This window comes from Hyaena hyaena, unplaced genomic scaffold, assembly GCF_003009895.1.
Source record: "Hyaena hyaena isolate Hyena2069 unplaced genomic scaffold, ASM300989v1 scaffold_172, whole genome shotgun sequence".
Taxonomy (NCBI): Eukaryota; Metazoa; Chordata; class Mammalia; order Carnivora; family Hyaenidae; genus Hyaena; species Hyaena hyaena.
In genome coordinates, this window is record NW_024080804.1 from 2,025,040 (window position 1) to 2,049,952 (window position 24,913).

The window sequence follows — 24,913 nt, forward strand, 5'->3', positions numbered from 1 at the left end:
CTCCTCTGCGGGTAAACAGACATGGCCGACGAGAGGGAGCCGGAGGACGCTGCGCACAATATGGGCAACCACCTGCCACTCCTCCCTGGTAACCTCCGGGGACCGGTCCTCGCAGGCGGGACGGGGCGAGGCTCGAGCCGTGAGCGGCGCAGCAGGGCTGGGGAGACGGGCGGGGGGCACCGAGGCCTGCCAGGGCGCTCCGGGAAGCGGCCTCACCTCAGGCCTCAGGCCAGCTACCTGGTCCCGGCGCCTCTGTCTCCTGCTGGATCGCCTCAGGCTATGAGCGAGAATTTTTGGATCCCGTAGGGGGTTTGCTCCCAAAGACGGGGACCCTTCCCTCTCCGTCCGTTTTGTGACCGGAACTTGAATCCTAAGAAATGGCTTAAAACTGGGGGGATGGAGGGAGGGGGTATGGGGGACCCGGTCAGGTTAGCAGCCGTTACTTTCCTGGAGTTTTTCCGTTCAGTGAGAGTGACAGCTAGCAGATGTTAAGCCTTTAACGTGTCACGGGCCCTGCGGTAAGCGTTTTGCGTGCATTTCTCTGTTTAATTCTCCCCGTGTAACTTTTATGATCCCGGCTTGGTAAGCGAGAAATGGATGGTTTAGTTCACAGTAGCAGGTGTGACACAGGTGACGAGGTGACACAGTAGCAGCCCCGGGACTTCAGTTTGAGTCTTTTTGTCAACACAGCCAATGTCGCTTACCCACTTTACTGCCAAGGCAGTACTAGCATGTTTTTCTCAGGTGTGTAGTTCAAGCAGGTAGTTGAATCTGCTTGATTAAAGAGACTTAGAAGTGTGGAGTAAAATTAAGTTTTCTTTTTTCCTTTGTTTCGGGAAAATTTGGACGTTGGCTTTATACTGGAATCCTGGGCAGAAAAAAAAAAATGCCTGGGATAATTGCACAGACTTGTCATGGAAAGCTGTAAAGATGTTTTCCAAGAGGTTGTCAGACAAACTGGGGCTGTTAGCTGAGTTCCTTCACTGTGTGCCAGTTAGGTGTTGTGGACATGAAAAGAGATATGATACACAGTCTGGAACTTGAGGTTTATAATCTGTGTGAGGCGTAAGTTTATTTAAGGCCATATAAGTTGAGGCTCGTATTGTCCTTCAGAGAGATTGCGGTAAAGCATTGTGAACTGGATCTGGAAACATCCAAAAGCATATACTTAGGATGGGGTTTTGGAAGAGAAGGCCTAGGAGGTAGGTTGTGTCTCAGTTGTTGGGGAGCTTCCGTCTCTTGACGATGGGGCTGGGGCTTTTTTCTGTGGGTTGCCAAGAAACAATTGTGGGTTACAGGGAGTTGCCCAAGGAAAGCTTTGCTTGGAGGATTAATTTGTCCACTGGGAGTTGTGTGGATTGGAGAAGACTGAATGCATGCCCACCGTATAGGAGGGACCTTTTATATAAAAAATAAACCACAGTGGTTGTTCCTGAAGCCAACCTAGCTGAAGTGACATGAAGGTAAGTCTGTCAGCCTTTGACTGACGAGCTGAGCTGTTTATTTCAGAGACACCAGCCCCACTCTGAACGTGCCGAATCCACTGTTTATGGAGGTTACGGATGTTCTGTTGGCATTCATATGCTGCTCCTGCATGAGATGAGTCATCAGACTTCACCCTGGTAGTTCTGAACAGTCAGTATGTGTTTTGTTGAGAAGAATCAGGAGTGAGAAGGCCCCGAGAGCTTGTAGATATAATAATAAGGCTTTTCTAAATCATATATGAGTTTTATTTATAAAGAAGCATTGGATTGTCCATAAATTCACGTAGTAGGACTTGGGTTTTTTTTTCAAAATTTTTTAATGCTTACTTATTTTTGAAGAAGAGGGAGAGAAAGAGAGACAGAGCGTGAGGCGGGGAGGCGGGGAGGGTCAGAGAGAGAGCGAGACACAGAATCCGAAGCAGGCTCCAGGCTCTGAACTGTCAGCACAGAGCCCAACTCGGGGCTCGAACTCACAAGTGAGGTGAGGACCTGAGCCGAAGTTGGAAACAGTAATAAACAGCTGAGTAGGGGGAAGTGGGTTTTGGTCATACTTATGAGAAAGGCTATCGTGTATAAGGAGATCGCTTGAGATTGTTGTTGTTGTTATCTTTTGGTAGAACTTCTGTGGTCTAGGCAAAAATTTGTATGAAGTGTTAGACCATTCCCCATTTAAATATAAGTTTAAAAAGTTACATCCCTCTCTGACAAATCCTAATATCTACAAACTTTTAAGAATTAATAGAAAGTCCGGGGCGCCTGGGTGGCTCCGTCGGTTGGGCGTCCGGCTTCAGCTCAGGTCATGATCTCACGGTTCGTGGGTTCGAGTCCCGCATCGGGCTCTGTGCTGACAGGTAGCTCAGAGCCTGGAGTCTGCTTCGGATTCTGTGTCTCCCTCTCTCTCTGACCCTCTCCTGCTCATGCTGTCTCTATCTCTCTCCCAAAAATAAATAAAATATTTAAAAAAAAAAAAGAATTAATAGAAAGTCCAAGACAGTACATTGGAAAACATTTGTTTTTTCTTGTCAGAAAACTAGCTGGGAGGTAATTTGATCTAAATAGTGATAATACACAAAAGAAAATGACAATTTTGTGTTGACGTTTTATCTATTCAGAAATTTGGGACATTTAAAAATACATGAAATACGAGGTCAAAAATGAGATTCGCTTTGTCTAGGCCAGAATTTCTCACCCTCAGCACTTTTGGTTTTGGGGGCTGGAAAATTGATTGTTGTGAAGGACTGTCCTGCAGCTTGTGGGATGTTTAGCAGCATCTCTGTCCTCTGCCCACTAGATGCCAGTAGGGCTCCCTAGTTGTGACAACCAAAAATATTTCCAGACATTTCCAAATATCCCCTGAGGGGCAAAATCAGCCCTGGTTGAAAACTGCAGATCTAGGATGGGAATTTTACCCACTGGCATTAACAAGACAGACTTCCATTCAGTAGAATAACGCTTATTTAGTGTAGCTTTTTCTAACTCTCATTTCTGTTATCAGTAACATCAAGTTTTTGAAGTAGATGAGCTTAGTTTTCATAATTTAAAAGTTGTGTGTGCAGAAAGTTTTCTATGATGTTTCCTTTAAATATGTTTTATGTTTCAAGTGAACTTTATTTTTAAATTTAAAATTCCAAAGCGAAATTCATATGAAAATGATGACAAACATTTCATTTTTTAATACTGTAGTGACAGCCAGGGAATTGATGTCACTGCTATGAAAATGTTTTTGCTGGGTACTAATGTTATCTTTTTCTATTTTAATTAAAGGAACTTCCTTCCTTCCAGCCTTCCTTCCTTCTTTCCTTCCTTCCTTCCCTCCTTCCTGTCTTCTCCAAGAATTCTTTTATAAAGTTCTGAGTTTGAAAGACATTTAGACATTGTCTTGTTCCTTCCTGTCATTTTTCAGATGCAGAAACTAAGGCATAATCAGGTGAAATGAGTTGTCTAAGTCATTTCAGTTACTGGCAAGAGAGAAGAAAGGAATCTCTCATCCAGAAGAATTTAAATAATTTATGTAGATAGTTCCCCTTCAGGGAGAGGAGAGCATAATCCCTCACCTTGTTAAGGATGACTTTTGCCTAGTAATTGGCTTCCAAAGGGTACAAAGGGGAAAGGAGGAAGTTAGTAACTTTACAGTAGAGAAATATGACAGTACTTTGGCCAGGCGATCACCATCAACATCAGCAGTGATAAATCATATTAATAGTATGCACCCTTGATATATGATAAAACAACCCTTAGCCTCTTATGATGTTCTCCCCGAAGTACATAACCTCAGTGTAATAATGAGAAATACATCAAACAAATTCTATTTGAGGGTCCCTCTGCAAAATGCCTGAGCAGTACCTAAAACTGTCATGGCCATCAACAACAAGGAAAGTTTGAGAAACCAGCCCCAAGGAGGCTAAGGAGATATGACAGCTAAATGTGATGTGCTAGTTTTGATGGGATTCTGAAACAGAAAAAGGGTATTAGATAAAAATCAGAATAGCCAAGTAAAATGTGGAGTTTAGTTAACAGTAAGGTGCCAACACTCATTTTTAGACAAATACACCATATTAATACCAGATGTTAGCTAGAGGACAGAGTGAATGGAAGATAGACAGGAAATCTCTATACTATTTTTTCCACCTTTATGTAAATCTTAAACTAGTCTTAAAAAAAAAGGTGATTTTAAAAAGATACAGTTAAGAACCATGCATAGACCCCAGCCCTCCACCTGCCTTTTCACAGTACTGTAGAGATTACCATATGCAAGTGGTGTTTAGAAGCCCTCTTCTCCTGGGCTCAGAAGTCTCATGAAGGAATTGTGCATTTGAAGGGGAACATCACTTTGACATTTTCTTGAATCCGTTTTTTTCCCTCAAAATCTTCTACTTTTACAGCAGAGAGTGAGGAAGAAGATGAAATTGAAATGGAAGTTGAAGACCAGGATAGCAAAGAAGCCAAAAAACCGAATGTCATAAATTTTGACACCAGTCTGCCAACATCACATACAGTATGTATAAATTTAGTAGCAGATCGTATACAGTAGACACATAAATGTAACAGTAGATAGAATTCCTAAAAACAAGTAACTGAGTTTAGGATTATTGGATATTACCTCACGGTAGACATGGTGGATGGAGATGTGGGCTCTTTCCCAGTTGATACCCATACTTGACTCTTAATCTCCTGCAGTTTCATACTATGTCCTAGAATAACTGTTTGAAGAATTGCCATCCTCCATATGTTTCCTCTAGTAGTGGAGCTACAAGATACTTTATACTCTCTCTCCTACTTGGTACCAGGGTGTTAGCTAACATGCTGACATTTTACAGGGTCATTTGTGATGTGTTTGGACATAGTGAGGTTTCTTAGTCAAAATAAAATATTTTGAACTAAAAAATGTTCTCAAACTATGTGTGAGACATTCTTCACAAGGTAATGGAAATTCTACTCATAAGAATCAGAATGAAATTTTCATGTGGGATGGCAATACACCAACTTTACTATTTAAGTAAATGTTGTACCTATTGTTTATATTTCTTTTAATCTGATTGGCTCTTTGGTCTGTTGAGCTTATATTGTTATTACATATGTGTGACAGTGTGTCTGTGTGTTCTTGAATAGTATCTGGGCGCGGATATGGAAGAATTTCATGGCAGGACTCTGCATGATGATGACAGCTGCCAGGTTATTCCAGTTCTGCCGCAAGTGATGATGATCCTGATTCCTGGGCAGACCTTACCTCTTCAGCTCTTTCGTCCTCAGGAAGTCAGTATGGTGCGGAATTTGATTCAGAAAGACAGAACCTTTGCGGTTCTTGCATATAGGTAAAATATTAGAGTGAATTCGCTTAACACATTCTCTTTCATGTAGAGTCACAAGCAGAGGTCAGTGTTAAAGCCAAAACTGACTATTATTTTGCATGCACAAGAGATTGGATAAGGATGTGAAGTAAGAAATTTTGACAAAATGATTGAAAGTGCAAGTAGGAGTATTTTTAATGTTCTCATTACTATCCAAATCAGATATTTCCTCTCATAAACTTTCTGGTATTTGCAATTTTTTAAGTCATTAATACTTAATAAAAATTTCTGGAATCCGATTTTCAATAACTTTCATTATTTAAGAAGAGAGAGTACTTTTACATTTTAATGTAAAGGATTACCTTTACAAAGGAGTGGCTTATTCCTTTCTTTCTCTCAAAATTCATGCATTGTCCTGTTATATACCAGTGGCAAACTGAAACTGAATTGTGGGTTACCTATAGCAGCTGGAGGAAGTCAGTGGTAGAAGCAGGAAGTGAATACAGGAATTTCCCACCCCAGTCCTGTGCTGCTAAAAACCAGCAGCAGAAATGATGCTCTACTGAAGTAAAAGAATTTCTGGTTTGGGAAATGAGACTTTAAACCCCTACCAGTCCTAGATCATCTTCAGTAACTAGAAATCTATTATTTTCCTGAAGTGCTCACATTGTAATTTTGAAGGCTTCTTTTTTTTTTTTTTTTTTTTTTTTTATGTTTTATTTATTTCTAGGGGAGAGAGAGACAGCGTGAGCAGGGGAGGGTCAGAGAGAGAGGGAGACACAGACTCTGAAACAGGCTCCAGGCTCTGAGCTGGCAGTCAGCACAGAGCCCGACGCGGGGCTCGAACCCACGAACTGCGAGATCATGACCTAAGCGAAAGTCGGACGCTTAACCGACTAAGCCACCCAGGCACCCCGAAGACTTCTTAAATATATACATGCTCCCATGTGACTTTAAAATAAAATTATAGTAGCTTTGCAATAAGGACTAATTTCTGTAATAATTATTTTATCATATGTATTGCTTTTGGCACCTTTGCATATTTAAAAATTAAATGTTCAAAATTATTTCCTTTTAAAATTTTCCTCGGAAGTAATATACAGGAGAGGGAAGCACAGTTTGGAACTACAGCAGAGATATATGCCTATCGGGAAGAACAGGATTTTGGAATTGAGATAGTGAAAGTGAAAGCAATTGGACGACAAAGGTTCAAAGTCCTTGAGCTAAGAACACAGTCAGATGGGTAAGAAATACCATATATCTTAAAACGTATATCGTTAAATGAGATTGTTTACTTCTATTTTTTCCTATTGTACTGACCCTTCACATTTTGTAACTTTTAAGTAGTTCTTTTCTCCTTTGAAGGTGTAGCCTAGTGGTTTCCAACTTGGCTGTGCCACAGAACTACATGGGAGGTTTTTAAAATGATAGAAGCTTGAGTTTCATCCTCATCCCCCACCCCTAGAGAGTGGTGTAAACCTGGGGTGAGGCTGCAGCATCTTTTGTCATGATTTCCAGGTGATTCTCATGTCCCTCCATGTTTGAGAATATTAAAGTAAACCCAAAGAACAAATGTCTTTGGGGATACAGCTGCTTTGAGATTGAAGGCTTCTCTTCAGAGTGGAAAAGGCTGGAAGGCCCCAGGCCTCTACGTTCTCTGTGCACTCATCAGGACAGGGTGGCTGTGGTGTTTGCAGTGTTCCTGTGAGAGGGAAAGCCACAATGGTTATACCTGTCAACTGGTCCATCTGGGCTGTAGGAACCATTTATAGTTGGCACCCGTCTCTGGTGTGAATTTTATGTCACCCACAAATGTATTAACTATATAGTAAGTGATCAGTAAATGCTTGTTGTCTCTGTATCTTACAAGGTTTAGAAATTTTCTGAGTATAATTGTTTTAACAGTTAGTATGGCATGGCTCTCATGGTTTGAGCTTTTTCACAAGTTTAAGGACCACTAACCTCATGTAAAAAAATCCAGTTGACTTTATCCTTTAAAAACAAAGTAAAACAAAATATGCATGTGTCCTGATGATTACATGTTACCTCTTATGGGAGCTGTTCTCAACTCTGGCACATAAGAATCACCTGTGAAGTATTGCAAAGATACAGGTTCTTGGGGTTCACCCACTCCTACGGAGTTGGTCTCCTAACCGGAGCTGAAAATTTTATCCGACCTCTGTGTTGAACAGATCTTCTGAACGTGTAGAACTTGAGAGGTTTTGTCTTGTTTTGTTCTCATGATGGGCATTCACAGATATCACTGGATTATGGAAATACAGACAGGTGAGGCAACCCTTTGGGGCTAGAGAAATGAGGCATGAGGTACCAGGGCTCTCAGTGGTACCACCCCCCTCCCGGAACATTCACAGTGCCGACTCTCATGGTGTTAACATGTTGTATTATCATTACAGGACTGTATGTCTATCTCCCTCAGTAGATGAACTGCCTGAAGATGATCAGTGATTAACACTTCTGTATGTTCGATACTTAGGACCATAAACGCTACCTGAGTGAATGGGTGTCCTCCTGAGGGCTCTGCATTGTGATAATTAGCAAGCTGTTTTTCTTACTACAGATTTTACTAATACTTCCATATTTAAAGTACTTCTTATCCTCCTGTTTTTAAATTTTTGATTATTTGTGAATACTATGTTACGGGAACCATAAAAGAAAATTGACTTGGGAGAAAAGTTAGGTTTCTGAGACTTTCTTGACTTTTGACTGTGGAAAAACGGTTTTGAACACAAGATGGCAGTAGACGATTAACTCTGAAAACAGGTCAAAGACTACATGTTTGATGCTAGTAAAGACTAACATGAAAGTGATAGGGTTAGGCAAGACTTGGAAAGGGCACGCTCTGTTATTCCGTAGCCCCACTGCTAAGACCTCTCACAGAGGTGAGTCTTTCTTAATATAAAAGGGCTCCATGGATTGAGATTTCTCTGGTTCTACTGCCTCTCTAGCCCTGTAACTCCTGTCAGTAGAAATGGGGAGATGGAAGACTCTGTGGAGATAGATAATCTAGTGAAATTTCTTCTTTTTCCAAACAAGACAGCAAAATACGAGAGAGATAAAGTGATTTGCCTGAAGTGATGCAGCTAGTAAGTCACTTTTTGTTGCTTCTGGGTCCCCTGACTTCCAAGCTAGTGCTCTCTCCATTCTACCAGAACTCATCCATAGCACCTTCGGAACTCAAGCCAGTTTCCCTTTATCCAGTCAAGTAGTGTTAGATAATAGTCATTTGTCTTTTACGTAAGTAACCCTTCATATATAAAAACTATACTGCTGCCTTCTAACCTTTTCTAAGAATCTTTATTTCTTTGGCATTTTCTGAACACATGAACGTTTTTTTGAAAAATTAAAAATTTTAAGTATGTCATAGAATCACTGTAGAATATTCCTTAGCTTGTTGAGAAGAAGAGGAGGTTAATACTCTCTTTGGAATTACAGAAGTTCTCTTACTTGTGGTAATTGAGACCATTAATCATCTGAATTATTTGAACTGTCTGAACCTAACTTGAAAGCAATTTTTATTGTTCAACTTTGTATCTTAAAGCAATTTTACTTAAGTCATATTTCATTGGTTTTGTAATATTTATATAAATTATGTAACTATACTAACAAAACAACTGCTCTAAACAAGTTGGGAAGAAACGAAAGTAGCTTATGTTACAAACAAAGAACGAGCCCTGTGTGTGCAGCCGAGCCCAGGTGTGTGGAAGCGTGTAGAAGCATGTGGAACAACAGGAGCAGAGAGTGTTGCTCAATCCTGGAAGGCAGTTCATGCAGCTTATACCACAGGCTGATTATTAAAAAGATCAGTAAACCAATTTCTCACCAGTGTTAATGTTTTTATCCCTATACAGCGAAACCTTATGTAATAGTTAAGTATCATTTTTAATTTAGATACTGATGGCCTTAAAGAAGAATCAGATTTCTGAACATTTCTATAGAATGGTACACGCTTTTGTTTTAAAAATATGATTACCAAGTGTTTGTGTTCATGTGACAGGTGAAGAAAATAGAGATTTTATTTGTTTTTAGTGAGTTCTAATATAAGAACATTTGAACATAATTTGAATATGTTCATTTGTTTTAACATTCTGAAAAATCATGTAGACATATCTTTGATTTTGCAGGAGAGAAATGAAGTTAGCGAAATGCGTCTAACCAAGTTAGCTATTGTCATCTAATAAGCACAAGTATCAAAATTTCATTCCTAACTTTTTACAGGTCAAGACCATGATTAATATGAAAAACCACTTAAGAATTTCTAAACATATTTAATAATGAAGCAGAGACTTTTAATATATTGAACTTTGGTCATTATGACAGATTTTTGTTTCAGCATCTGGATATATGCGTACAGCCTACATTTCAAGAGCTTTACTCTCAGAGATAGGCTTCCAAACAAAATAGCTCATATGTACAGTGTTCCTGTTGGCATTTGTTCACAATTAAGATGTTTGCAGTCATAATATTCTGCATTGCAGGTAGCATTCTGGAAATGGTGACTTCATTCTCAGGAGAATTTAATTTTTAGATTAAAAAAAGATAATATAATGCATATTTTGATTCTTTGCATTTCAAGTTAGATGTTTGAGAAGGAGAAAAAGAATGCACATAGAAGTAAAGGCCATATGTAATTCTGTAGTCTTACTTTAACTGTCCACATAAATGGGTTCTTGATTTTCTCTTCCTTTATCTCTGTACTCCTCCAGTTAGATTAGACTTGGGAGAAGAGACAAGTGTAAGAGCCAGGAGCAGGTGGGAAGCTGGAAGAGGTGGGGTGTCCAAGAATGCCTGAGAAACTAATGTAGAAGTATCAAGTGGTAATAGATGGTTGTATATTGATTTTTTTAAATTTGTTTCATTAATAAACTGTGTTTATCTGACATGTACAAATCTCACTTTGCATTTCACAGTGAGATTAAAAATCCATACTTGAGGTTATCTTTCATTTTAACTTTGGTATGATTTATGAAATACAGTATTTTCTGAAAATTCTTGCATCTTAACATCAGCATTTGATGAGTACATTTAAGAAAAGAAAATTGAAAATCTTAGTATTTAAAATTACCCATAATGTTTAGAAACTTAGTAGTTTGAGTTAGTTTATTTTAAAAATGAACACCATGCTTGGTTCTCTTTATTTTAGAATCCAGCAAGCTAAAGTGCAAATTCTTCCCGAGTGTGTGTTGCCTTCAACCATGTCTGCAGTTCAGTTAGAATCCCTCAATAAATGCCAGATATTTCCTTCAAAACCTGTCTCATGGGAAGACCAGTATTCATATAAATGGTGGCAGAAATACCAGAAGGTGAGAAACTAACTTTTTGTGCATCCTCAGAAAATGAAGACAGGTTGTTTTTTTCCTGTATTTGAGAAAAGAACACAAAGAAGTCTCATGATTTACTCCCCAGACACCTTCTGTGGTAATACCCTAGCTGCATTTGATCAAAGCTAGAGCTTCTAAAACTTTCATAGGCAGCCATTTACATAAAAGCAGTTTGCAGAAATAGCCCAGTGTCACAGTGCTGTAAGGTGTTCTTGCTCTAATGCCTGTCAGCTGTGTATTAGTTAATAGCTTGTGATTTTTAGTTCTCTGGGAATCTTGCTAAACTATAATCAGATTACATGTTTGGCTCTTGAATCATAGACACATTACCTTAAGGAGAGGAGAGTTCCAAGTAGTAGTAGTGTTCCAAATCTTCTGGACTTCTGAAAGCTTTTTACCTATCTTTTTGTGTGACACGGTTGACATCACAAAAATTGGCTTGAGACTGTGTGGTCTGTCAAAGCACTGCTTATTTGGGCATTAATTCTTACACGTACCCTTTTGGCTAGATCACTCTTTATCTTAGAAAAAAATTAATGAAGCCAGTTTCTACGCATTTTTCACATGTATCAGTTTTGAGTATAAAATAGCTAATTTTGGAGCATCTGGATGGCTCATTTGGTTAAATGTCTGGCTCTTCTTTTCCACTCAGGTCATGATCTCACAGTCGTGAGTTCAAGCTTCACACGGAGCGTGGAGCCTGCTTAAGCTTCTCTCTCTTTCTCCTCCCTCCCATGCGTGTGTGCACATGTGTGCACGGTCTCTCTCTCTCTCTCTCTCTCTCTCTCGCTCTTCCTCTCTCCCTCCCCCCTCCCCCTCTGCCCCTCCCCCCTTGCACTCTCTCAAAAAATGAAACATAAATAAATTTAGAAAATAGTTAATATTTATGATTTCTGCCTAAGGGAAATGATCACTAGTTTTTAAATTTAGAAAAAATTGGCTCTTTGAGGTTTATCTTTTAAAAATATGGAGACATTTCCATTTTAATCTGAAAAATCCTACATTGATCACTCCTTACACTTTGTGAAGTAGTACAGGTTTTAAGTTTGAATAAATTAGCATACGATCCTAATTTGGTATAAATTAGTGTAGATAATTGATAAAGGAGTCTTATAAATTAGTGTACCAGCGCTTGTAATGTTCTTAAGGTAGAATTTATCATTTTCAGAGAGAGTTTTTGAGGATGGCTATTCGGGGGGCAGCAGGCTTCTAGCCAGGTGTCTGTGGGCTTCTTGGTTTTAGTAATATATACCTTAGTTGGACAGTCTGAGACATGGTTTTGCAGTTTTATCAATATTTCTAAAAAGAATCCAGTAGAAAAGGTAGAAATACATTGCTTAAGGATTCCTACACAATCTTGAAACTAATGTTTTTGAAGATTTAACAGACACTGCCTTAACTTTGCAGACAACCTTTGTATACCTAGGCAGTACTCCCTGTTTCAAACCTGATACAGACACTTTAAATAGACTTTTACCTTTGTTTTAGTTTAAGGGTAGAACAGCGGAAGATTTTGCTGCTATGTGGTCATACTAAATGTCGCTATTGAAATAAGCACATCAGAGTCAGCTCTGAGGTACATGGGCTCCACGGGAGTGGTTTTGGAATTAAGTCATTTAATAAATGCCTAAAAGCGTGTTGGGCACTGGGTGCTACTGAGATGTTATGTGCCATGGGAACTGCATCAAGGTGCTTCCTGTGTATCACCCAGTATTTAAATAGCTGTGCATTTCAATAACAGGATTGTGTTTTAGGAGATAGTAAGCATTTTGATTTATATCCTAGTTCTTCCACACTAAGATTGGTTGCCAAAAAGCAACAATTCAAAAACCCTAACTTAACTCTTGTTTGTAAAGTTGTAGTGATTGTAGTTAATTCCTGACTTAAATGCTCTGTGCTCATTGTGTGTCCTGTCTGTGAGTTAAACAGGTAAGACTGGGTTTTTACTTTTTGTATGTACTCCTGGAATTCTTCTATTCTGTGGCTAAAGAATCTGAGCTTTTCACTTTAATTCTGAAGTAAGCCTTTGCAACTCGGTTGTCACTGGCACACTGAGAGCAAGAGAGCTGGAGGTGCAGAGACCAAAGAGGCAATTGTTTGTTTGGAACCAGGTCCTCTTTCCCCTTTGTGTTATTTCTCTAATAATAATCATAATATAATATATTTATTTCTCTAATAATAACATATACCTCAGTTATTTTCATATTCAGAGATGCCAAGGACTAAGCAGAAAGTGCCAAGGAAGGAGAGAGATGTAAAAGGTTTAAGGAAATACAGGTCCTTCATCACATGTATTTTTCAGATTGTTTAATGAGTTTCCTTCTTTAAAATTTGAGTGAAGTTTGGGTCTAGAAATTTGGGTCTAAATCACTAGGCCACGAAAAATTGCTAGCTGATCTATTTTGGACTGCACATGACCTAAAATCTCTGTTCTGCTTTAGAGACACCACTTTGAGCCACTCACCAAGTGAAGGAAAAGGGGTGGTAGGTACCATTGGCTGAAACTGCATGTGCATTAGCACTGTCTAACTGATTGAGCTTACTGTGCAGTTAGCTGGATGGTAATTTACCAGGGACTGGATTACGTAATGCTGCTTGTCCTGGGATGGATCTAAGGCAGCTCGATTCACTTTATTCAAATCTGACTCCTACATCCTACCAGTATATGAAGCAGTGCATCCATTTGTCTCTATGTCTGAGAGGTAGTTAATGTAGTCAGAATTGGGAGATGCTTAGACGATTCTAAGCCAACTCAGGCTTATCAGGTTGCCAAGCACTTTTTCAGCAGAAATGATACTTAAGGGGTCCAGCAGTGTAGCCTAGATGTATTCAATTAACCTTGAAACTGTTTGCACACACTTCTCTTAACATTTGCCCTTGAGAACTGATCATTCCAAATGACAAAATTAAGCTTCCACAAGTATTCCTTTATAATCTTCCATTCTGACAAGGGTACAGCAGAGATGTCCCTAATGATTAAGAAGTTAGGCTAGTATAGTCAGGGAACACTCTTCCAAAAGTCACTTCCATCTGGAAACATTCCTAATTCTGTGATTTGATCTTCAAAACTAATAATTATTTCTTTCCTATCACAGTGCCTTTCACTTCTGGCTGCGTTTATTGTAATGGGATTTTCACAATAAGGAAACTTTTCTTTAGCCAACTTGGGAATATGACATACATTTTTAAGGGCACCACCTCCTGTGTTGACCAGAAAACAGTTGAATATGAAATGTAAAAAGAAATGAAATGTGGAGGGGCACCTGGGTGGCTCAGTCAGTTAAGCCTTTGACTTCGGCTCAGGTCATGACCTCATGGTTCGTGAGTTCAAGCCCTGCATCGGGCTTTGTGCTCACAGCTCAGAGTCTGGATCCTGCTTCAGATTCTGTGTCTCCCTCTCTCTCCGCACCTTTCCTGCTAATGCTTTGTCTGCCTTCTTTCAAAAATAAATTAACATTAAAAAATGTTAAAATGGAATGTGGAAACCAGTTAAGAAAGTGATTGCTCATCTTTCTAGTCTTGCTAAGTTTATAAGCCGTGCTCAGAGGGAGCAGGAAAGAATTGAACACTGGTTCTGGTTCTGAAGAGCAAGTCCTTGAACGTGGGCTCACGTGTTAGTTTCTAAGTCTTCCAGAATTTCTTTTTGAAGACACAGATATTTTCATTGCTTTACATTTTCTTAGGTGAAAGAATACATACTATCCTAGACCTTATTCTCTCTTACAGGAGATTCTTCTGTATCAACTTTTGGGGCACTGCTTCCTTGTTTTTAAAGTTGCCCAGTGTTCCCTTGTATGACTACATTATAATTTACGTAACCAGTCACTTCTGGGTGACAGACCTGCACTAACTTTTGTAAACAAATGATCTTCCACACACACAAAGAGATAAAATAAATTTTGGAAGTGGGATTACTGGATGACAGGGAATCTGCAATCATTATTTTGACAGATATTCTCGGAGTCCCTTCCTAAGGAGGTTGTGCCCATGTGTACTCTGACAGCAGTAGGTCATCATGGCTTTACAGACAATGTAGTATCCAACTTCCTTTTTGCTGATTGATAAGTAAAATATAGAATCTTGTTGAAGGCTTAATTTTAATCCTTTGGATTGAAATGAGGTGTAACATTTTGTGTTGAATAATAATTTGTGTTGCCTTTATTAGGAAGTACCTATACATAGTGTTTGCCCTTTGTGGATTTTTAGGAGTTCCTCATGCATTAGGAAACATAGCTAGAAATTACTTCCTCATACAAAGGAATTTTTTTAAAAAAACATTTAAAATGTAATCTTTTACTTTTGACTTTGATTGCATTGCTTTTTAATGAAATCAGAACTTTTTAAACTTTTATCCATGTGTGGTTTATCCTGGTATGAATTCAGCTCCACTTTTTTTCCGGATGGCTCCTCATTGTCCTCTTACCATTTTCTGAAAAGCCTGTATTTTCCTTCACCGGTACAAGGTGCCACCTTATCATAGACGAAATTCGTGTTTTTTTTGTTTTTTTTTTTTTTTTTGCTTACTTCTGCTTTGTTGGGAGTCTCTTTATGCACCTCCCTAACACTTTGATAACTGTTGACAATTCATAATTTTTGGAAATAAATATATGACTGGTAACCCTTTTACTGGTCTTTTCGTATTTTAAGGTCTTGGTGGCTATTACTTTCCCTAGGAACTTGTCTCTGAAAACAAGTTTTTGCTTTGTCTCAGAAGAGTAATAGTAGAAGTAAGACAATATTTGTTGCCTATTTTTATATTAAAGAAGAAAAAGGTCTTGAAAGCTTAGGCTGTGTGTAGTTAGGCTTCTTTGGACAGAGCAGTGATTTTTCCAGGCATATGTCTTATCCTTATACTTGTGTATCTGCCATTAGTAGTTTAGAAGTCTCGGAGCAGAAAAGAGCATACCCTTCCAGTCTGCTTTTTATAGGCAAGTAGGAAGTTGGTAAGTGAAGAAGGAAACAAAACTAGTAGCTTTTGAATTACTTGGATAAATTATTTTTATTATTTATATTGCTGATGGTGATGGGATTTGATGCAATAAATTACCCACCTTTGGCCACTGTGTGTATCAGTGGCAGTGATTTACTATTCATGTTTTGCCTTTTACATTGGTCTTCCAATTTTATTACACTTCAAAGAGCCATTTAAGTGGAATTTCACATTTGTTTAACATTCCACATTGTTGGAAGGCAAATCTGAAGCTCTAGATGTGAGGCTTCAAAATGTGATGGATTGCCTTCAGGGAACAGAGATCGTTTTCAGGGTCTTTCTGCCTGCTTTCCATAGTAAATCCTGTTCCCAAGAGTGAATACTTCTTCACTAGAAAATCAGACATTTGTCACTTGGAAGCACCTAACTTTTGGGCTAGTACTAAAATTTTTTTTGAAGTATTTCCCTTTTATGAAGTAAATTGTGGTGCTGATACATGTGAAGAATGCCCATAAATTGCTAGAACTTACCATCATTATTACCCAGATAGAAGTAATAGCCTTTGCTATTGCACCAGAAGTCTAAATTGGGACTCTTAAATTTGAGATATTGAAATGGCTTAAATTGGGGCATTTGCTCTGTAAAAGCTAACTAATCTTTTTTGGTATACTTCAGTTTGTACAGTTGACCGTATAAAGCATATCACAAATATTAAGGATAAACATTTAGTTGATCTGTAAATAGAACTTTTGAATCTTTCAAGATAATCCTGAGAAAGAATATTATTGACCTCACTTTAAAAAGTTACAGAACTGAGACACCTGAGTTGCAGTGTGTTCACATTCACGGAGGAGGCAGGTTGGCTGGGCAAATGGTAATGATCCTGACCTGCTGTATTGCTCTTAATATACACTAGTGTGCCACACTCCGTTCTCTCTGTGTTATGGTGGGAAGGAGTGGCTACAGTACTTGGGTTTCTCTGTATCTTGACATGAGTGCCAAGTAAAATGATAAGCTTTTGTAATGTAAAAGTGGTCATTCTGATGTACGACGTATATATTAATAACTGAATTGGGAGTGTGTAGTATGTCAGTCCGCCAAACTGGAGCTTTGTTGGATTTTTGTCACTTTGTACCTGTGAGTATACCGCTAGAAAGTAAGCTGCTTTGCACGAAAATGTATGCTCCACAGGGCAGTGACCTTGGTCTTTTTTTGTTTTAATCACTGGCACACTCCAAATGTGTGGACATAATGCCTGACACATACATACTGGGTGCTCAGAATATTTTTTGAACGAATCATGGTTACAGCCAGACTCCCTGGATGCACAGCCCAGCAGCTCCCTGTTTACCATGGCTTTGGGCAAGTTTCACCGCCCTTCTGTGCCTGTTTCCTTATTTTTCAAATGGGGATGATAATACTGGCAACCTTAGAGAATTTTTCTAAGACTGGTACAGTGGCTGCCACTGATTGTTATTACTGAATATTCATATTTGTGGTTACCTGAAGGGCTGTTGTAGGGTTTTTTGTTTTTTGTTTTGTTTTTGTTTTTGTTTTTTTACTCTGTGTGCTTATTCTGAAGCATTTATTTGGAATGTGACAAAATTCCTTAGCCTTAGTTTTTGGTCTTAAAAGTAAACTGATTGGAGAGTAGCTTAAGTGTCTTACAGTCTGGTTCCTCTGGCTTAAATCACTTTTTGAACATATACTTGGAGGCCCTCCCAGACCCATGTTTTGGTAGCCTCAAATATAAGGATGAGATTGCGCCAAAACTTCGTCTCGTTAAAGAATCCATTGGTTTGTGCTTTAGTGGATGAGCCCTGAAAAACAAGTCTATCCTCATCCATGTCATAGTTCTCTAAAATATTTAAAAGTAATTATCATGTCCTCTTGAGAGGCAGCTCCAAACTGAACACTGCTAATATAAACTTGATCTCCTCTTAGCATCCTGGCCCCTCACAAGTTCTGACTGTCACAGAAGGGTAACGTTATTGTCTCCTCTTAGATTCTGGACATCTTCTAACATAAGATTGCAGGGAGAGTAGGATGTAAGCTCTGTAGCGCATTGGTTAGTTCATCTACCAACTGAGTCCCCCAAGTCTTTTTTACATATGTCATGTTTCCCCCATTTCATGCCCATTCATTTGGTTGTGCAAGTGCAAGCATAGGATTTCCCTTTCATTCTGTTAAATCTTAAGCTTGCTTTTCTTGTCCTGTTTTGGGACAGTCCTTTCTGAGCCACTTTACTCCTTTCCCACCCACTTTTCGTGTGTCATTCCCCATATCAGTTAACTGTTTACAGAATTATGAATGTCTGTACTTACATAGGTTTTGTTTTCCTTATTGAGGAAGATGTGGTCATTCTTTATTCTCTGTAGGCTTGAAATGCCTTGTTTGATCAGGTGCAAAGTATCCTGTAGTATATATGTATTCTAATGCATTTATTGTTCATTGACATTTTGGTTGTTTTTAGTTTGTTGCTATTAATAGCACTGCTGTAGTGCATTCTCAATCATATTTTTGTGTCCTGTAGAACACTTCTCTTTCCAAACTTTCTTGGTAGTTTTTACACACTTATTATTCCAGGTTATGCTTAAGTTATGCTTCTGAATTCCAGTCTCATTGGTATTAGTAACTCTGAATATGTACTTTGAGGACGCCCATTTTAATTATTGAGTCTTCCCATTAAAAATAGAAATTCTACTGGAATTTAAGTATAATGCACATTTTTATATGGATTTAGGAATGCTTGCTTTTGGATTCCAAAATACAATTGGAAGAGCTACCCAATGCTTTTCCCCTTTCCCTCAGTTCTGTGAAATGGGGGACTTCATCCTGGAGTCTCCAGTGTATGATCATTTTTTTCTTAGAATTGACTGATTTCTTATATTTGCCTCTAAGGTAATTCACTTGAAAGCCATTTAAAGTTTTACACAAAGACAGTTTGGATTATATTTGAGTTTTCCCTGCATATACTGAACAAATGATTAGTAGGCAGATAATGTGGTAATGTAAGTACATTTAATCATTCTTCAAGTTCATCTTAACTTCAGTAAGTTATCCTCACCATTAAATTGTTAAATTTTCCCACTAAGAATGAGGATTCTAGTTGCACTATAAATTGAAAGCTGTAAAACAGTGATTATCAAATTTAATAGGTAATCAATAATCTATTAATAGGGTTATCTACAAAATTTTCCCTATTATTGAAATTAGAAAATCGTTTTGAGGGCCAAAATCAATTTTTAAATATTGTTCTTTCCACCATAAGAATCTATATAGAATTTAAGTGACTTTTTTCTGTTTCCAGAGAAAGTTTCATTGTGCAAATTTGACTTCATGGCCTCGCTGGCTTTATTCCTTATATGATGCTGTAAGTATTACCTTGTAATTTTTTATATCTAGGGTAAGCCTTGTCGTAATTAAGGGTCATTGGAATGAAACACAGACTTTCATAGTCAGTGGTATCTCATTTTCAGAACTAATGCCCTTCTTTACATTTAAGTAGAATACAAAGGAATCAGATTCTGCTGGATTTACTTTGTCTTTATAGAATTTTTTGTTTTCCCAATTTCTAGTGGCTTATAAATTCAGGACAAGATAATGAGGTGTTTTAGGGTCTAATAAGGATTTGAAATGTGTTAAGTGGCAGGTAGATTTCAAAAATCAAAGCACCCATAAGGTGCTTTGTTTTTTTCCTAAACGAGTGTATGAACTTAGATCTCCTGATTCCATTAGTCTACTGCATCCACAAGTGTTCTTGCTCCTTAAATGGTCATACTTAGGCACCACCATACCTTGCAAAACTTAGTAAGAGGCAGCCTGGAATTGGTCAAAGAATCTGGGGTTTAGACACGAAGACTGTTTTCAAAGCCTGATTTCTATCATTTTCCCTATAGTTTGGGGCAAATTACTCATCTCAGTAAGTTGAGTTTTAAAAAAAATTTTTTTTTTTTACATTTATCATTGAGAGACTGAGAGAGACAGCATGATCATGGGAAGGGCAGATAGAGGGGGACACACAGAATCTGAAGCAGGCTCCAGGCTCTGAGCTGTCAGCACAGAGCCTGATGTGGGGCTTGAACTCACAAACCGTGAGATTATGACCTGAGCCGAAGTCAGACGCTCAGCTGACTGAGCCACTCAGGTGCCCCTGTAAATTGAATTTTTCAAATGGGGATAGTGATAGTTATTGTACTTGGCACACTCAACAAATGTTAGTCATTTCCCTAGTGAACCACCTCGCCTAAGACGTAGAATCTTAGGAAGACTAAATACTTAGGTTTGAGCACTTCTCACAAACACAACACTAAAGAAACTACAGTTCACTCTGCCCTTCAGCAGCGCTTTGGGCCATTACAAATGCAAAACAGAGCAGTGTTTTTTTGCAGACATCTGTGAAAAGATAGGAAGCACACTCTTGTGTGCTAAATGGGTGCCAAGTAAGGTATATAAATAGCAAGTGCTCTTATAACTTAGAGTTAGAAAAGCCTTCCTAGGAAGGGGGAGAAGAGAAGCCAATTCCACACAGTTCATAAGAGAACACCTAGAAGGCAGCAGGGCAGGAGCATGTGCTCCTAGGGAGAGAGGACAGAAGCCTGGAAAGGCAACTTCGTGTCGGGTGGACGAGCTGGGCTCTGACCATCTGCACGTGAGACCACAGACACAGTTGAAACTGGGACTCGGATTTTAGTACATAGAATTGAGACTTGTTGAAAATTTGGCGGTAAATTGTAAAAAGTCTGTGAACCTTATTATGGCTGCTTTTATTTTAAACAAGGAAACTTTAATGGACAGAATTAAGAAACAGCTCCGTGAATGGGATGAAAATCTTAAAGATGATTCTCTTCCTTCAAATCCAATAGGTATGAAAAGTCTGCTTCCTTCCTCTGGCTTTTACTAAAATTAATTTATTTGTAATGAAACCAAAAATTTTAGTTTCATATTTTTATTCTGAAAAGCATACATATTTGTTTTGAGCCCTTTAAAAGTAGTTAATTGTAGCAAAGCTCTCAAATTCTGTGAGCACTCTAATTTGAGGCAGTTTTCCTATTCTAGGCAACTTGTAGTTAATAGCTCATATCCAAAAACTTGAATGTTAACACACTCTTTTCCCAGTTCTTTATGGTGGCGTTAAAAATAACCGTAGTTCTAGGACTTACCTTATGTACATGTAATCTGTTTATCAGCTAGTTACTATAGCCATTTTTCTAGTCTTTGAGGAAATTCTTCTAACATGGGTTTGATTTTCATGTTTGAAAGACATTTATAAAACCAATTATAAGAAGTTAATTTTAGAACTTCCCAGGAGTATTTACTTGATAGCTAGTGTATTTTAGTATTGTTTATAATTATGTGGAATATGTTCTCTGTGAATGCTGTAGGGAGGGTTTACTTCAAAAAGACCTTATTATCTGCTTCATAAACTTAAAACTTAAAAAACCACCATGTCTTTAAGATTTTTCTTACAGAGTAGCTGCTTGTCTTCCTATTGATGATGTATTAAGGATTCAGCTCCTTAAAATTGGTAGTGCCATCCAACGACTCCGCTGTGAACTAGATATTATGAATAAAGTGAGTATACTTACCATGTTCATGACAGCTGTATCTTACACTAGACTATCTGTGAGATCCAGCTATGTAGTGATGCAATTAGAAAACTAGTTGTTTTACATTTTTTTAATTTATTTTTGAGGGAGAGAGAGAGAGAGAGAGAGAGAGAGAGAGAGAGACCATGACCATGCGTGGGGGAGGGGCAGAGAGAGGAAGAAACAGAATCCAAAGCGGGCTCCAGGCTGTCAGCACAGAGCCTGACACGGGGCTTGAACTCACAAGCAGTGAGATCATAACCTGAGGTGAAGTTGGATGCTTAACTGACTGAGCGACCCAGGCCACCCTTACATTAAAAAGATTTAAAGGATAATTTAGATACTTCATTTGGGATCATACAGCCATTCAGATTGTTTTTACATCCCTTCAACATTTCGAGTTTGTCACTTGATTTCTATGTTGAGCACCTGCCGTTATATACATGTCACTGTCCTACAAAGTCATTAGTTTTAGAAGTGAATATGTGTGACTTTCTCTAAAAACTATAGTTTGTAATGATTGGAAGAAAAACATGTTATTAAGAGGGATCAGTATTTTCTCTAAAGTTTCTTGACGAGCTGTGTAATTACATAATTAAACAAATGTGAGTTTTCCCCACTAATTTTCTCTTAAATTTCTTAGTGTACCTCTCTTTGCTGTAAACAATGTCAAGAAACAGAAATAACAACCAAAAATGAAATATTCAGGTGAGAGCTTTATTACATTCTTCTATGTTCCGACTGCTATAACAGAATTATAGTCAAGGCTATATATCCATTCTCCATATATTTTCCTCCATTGAATTACAGTCATTTCAGCAAATGAAATATGGGGGGTTAAGTTACCCTTCCTCATTGGGTACTCAGCAGCAATGGTTATGTAAGATGTTTACAGGTAATGAGCATGGTCAAGTCAGAAAGGGGCAATCCTTTTTTTCCCATTCCTGCTTGAAAAATCTGTGTATGGTTTTAGTGAATACAGATAAATGCTTAGGCTAGTATCCTGCAGTCAAACACAGGGCCAAAGGTAAAGTAGGACATGCTTCTGAACACGTACTGCTACTGTGATAAAGTGTTTGAAAATCAGGACATAGGGAAATTGTTGTCTACAATCAGTAGCCCAAGGATGACCGAAAGGTCGTTTTCACTGTACTTCCACTCTGAAAGACTCCTTTAGATGAAGCTGAGCTCCCTATTTTACAAACACGTAGACTGAATGAAACGGGGCTATCAACCTCCTGTTTTCAAAACAGGATTCTAAGATCTTCCCTCTTACTGCCTCATTAGACATTTTTTTCTTCCCATTTTGACTTCTCTGTGCTGATTCTCTCTTGTAGTTTATCCTTATGTGGGCCGATGGCAGCTTATGTGAATCCTCATGGATATGTGCATGAGACGCTTACTGTGTATAAGGCTTGCAACTTGAATCTGATAGGCCGACCTTCGACAGAGCACAGCTGGTTTCCTGGGTAATGTGGTTACTTATTTTTTTTGGTTTTGCCGCCTTAACTGGGCAGAAAAACCCAGAAGTTCTAAGCAGAATTATTACAATTTTAATCAAAATTAGACACTAAGATAAATAGTTCTATTTAAATGTTTTTCCATTTTGTGAATGGCTAGTAACTAATTTTGCAGTCTCACTAAGTGTACAGTTAGAAGGTTGGCAACTGCAGTTATCCTTTAATTAGCTACAGTTAATGACAGCAGACTGTTTTCATTTTCCTTTTAGCTCATTCTGAAAATCAGCTGGCTTGTGACCCAGTAAAACTGTATCTGAACCAATCTATTCTGTAGTGTTATCAAACCAGAGAATACTTCCCAAGCAGTAATAGACAAAACAGATGCAGACACCATTTATTTAGTCCTGGTTTTCCTTTTTCAAAGTGTGAGCCTGGGACCAACAGCACCACCTGAGAACTTATTAGGGTTCTTGAAAATATTAAATCTGGGGAAAGTATAAGAAGGCTTTTCTTACAAAATTTTGGAAGAGGTAAGCTGAGTATGGATTAGTGATGGGCCTAGGACCATGTGACTTGAGTTATCCAATCTTATTTGACACTTTCATTAAGGCTTAATGGGTTTCCTTACCTGATACCTTTCTTTAATTTTGTAGGTATGCCTGGACTATCGCCCAGTGTAGGATCTGTGCAAGCCATATTGGATGGAAATTTACAGCCACCAAGAAAGACATGTCACCTCAGAAGTTTTGGGGTTTGACTCGATCTGCTCTGTTGCCCACAATCCCAGACACTGAAGATGAGATAAGTCCAGACAAAGTAATACTTTGCTTGTAAACAAGTACAGTAGGGATAAAGTTATTTATCAAGTTGGTCTCCTAAAATCTGATCTGCTTCAGAAATTCCTGCTTTTGATGCATACCTAAGTATATAAAAGCAACATTACACGGAAGGTTCCAGTTTCCTAGTCCAACGATATTTGAAGATTTAAATTAAAATTAGGAATATCTACTTTTAGTACCTTGGTACCATTATACTTTGGCCTACTACAATGTCCCTGATAGGACATGAAAACCTCACTGAAAGTGAGGGTTTCTGGCACCAAACAGATTTGAAATTCCTCTAATGTGAGGTTAATCATTTGCTCCTGATATATGGGACAAATAGCAAGTTTTTATAGAAGTTTCAAAAGCTAGGGTGCCAAGTACATGTTCCTTTTGAAAGAGGCAAAGAAAAAAGGCTTTAATTTTCTTTAATTTCTCTCATATGGATTTGTAAATTTTGAAGATATTAAAGAGTTAAAATATGCAGTTTGAGCCCCAAAATAGTGTTCATTTCCTTGTGTATTTGTTAGTGAAAAACAGTAACTTCTGTATTTACTCAGTGTTTGATTTGAACCTAAACGACTATGGAGCAGGGATCGTAAAACACACCCCCTTCATTCAGGCTACACAGTGACTGTATTTTGTAAGCAGTTTTATTCCATGCAACTTGAAAAAATTGTAAGTAAACTTTAAGAGCAAACAATATTACACATACTCATTGTTTAAATAATGTAAAAATATTTACTCACAAGCCAATAATTTAAGATGAAGTTGTAGATATACTGATTTGCTACCTACCTCTTTGCTTATATGTTCAAGTGTTTTTCGGATCCTTTCACATTTGTGTAATTTTGATATTCCTTCATGGCTTTACATAATTAACTAGGGAATAAAGTTCAACCAATGGGGGAAAATGTATGAGGCCCAGCCAAGAGCAGACTGTTAAAATCTCTTACGTTGTAATATACTATTTTACCCAACATGCAATGGTTATGACTGCCTAGACTTAAAACAACTGAATCTCATGCTGCATATTTATATACAGGAAGTAAATGAAAAGCAACTCAAGAATGCTGTCAGAAGAGTATATGCCCAAATTTGTAGTTTTTTTCCTAAGCTATTACTGCTACTGAGAACACTGGGTTTATAGGACTGTACTAGTTCTTCATGCAGTCTTTACACTAAACTAAAACTTATTCTAGGCAGTTCTTTATAGTAACAAAGCACATCTCTACACTGAAACCTTAATCAGTCACGGAGAGGGAACGCTGCTTTTACTTTTGCCATCTAAAAGGTGTAATCTCAGAATGTTCTATTTTGTTTACTGACACTTGCAAATAAAAGTTTCTGATAATTTAAAAAAGTGCATATAACACTATTTTAAACTGGGACTTGTCCTCACAGAGGACAAAGATGCTATGACTGGCTACACAAAAACGAAAGTCAATTACAAAATGGCAGAATGTTGAAATAATACTTTGCACTATGCATCCATTTACCTAC

General features: G+C 38.1%; 1 protein-coding gene across 3 annotated transcripts; it reads left to right on the top strand.

The window, feature by feature from the left end:
* CRBN (cereblon) lies at positions 1-24,507 on the top strand. 3 transcript variants are annotated; one of them, XM_039240275.1, is made up of 11 exons: positions 1-88; positions 4,367-4,479; positions 5,094-5,296; positions 6,366-6,515; positions 10,434-10,593; positions 18,852-18,914; positions 20,322-20,406; positions 21,000-21,115; positions 21,773-21,837; positions 22,467-22,598; positions 23,243-24,507. In XM_039240275.1, exons 1-11 carry the CDS (start codon positions 22-24, stop codon positions 23,421-23,423), a joined length of 1,335 nt encoding a protein of 444 aa, XP_039096206.1. In that variant the 5' UTR covers positions 1-21; the 3' UTR covers positions 23,424-24,507. The 3 variants fall into 3 exon arrangements, with proteins under 3 accessions (XP_039096206.1, XP_039096207.1, XP_039096208.1); XM_039240276.1 differs by having other exon boundaries at positions 9-88; positions 4,370-4,479; XM_039240277.1 differs by lacking the exon at positions 1-88 and adding an exon at positions 871-1,463.
* The last annotated feature ends 406 nt before the right edge of the window (positions 24,508-24,913 follow it).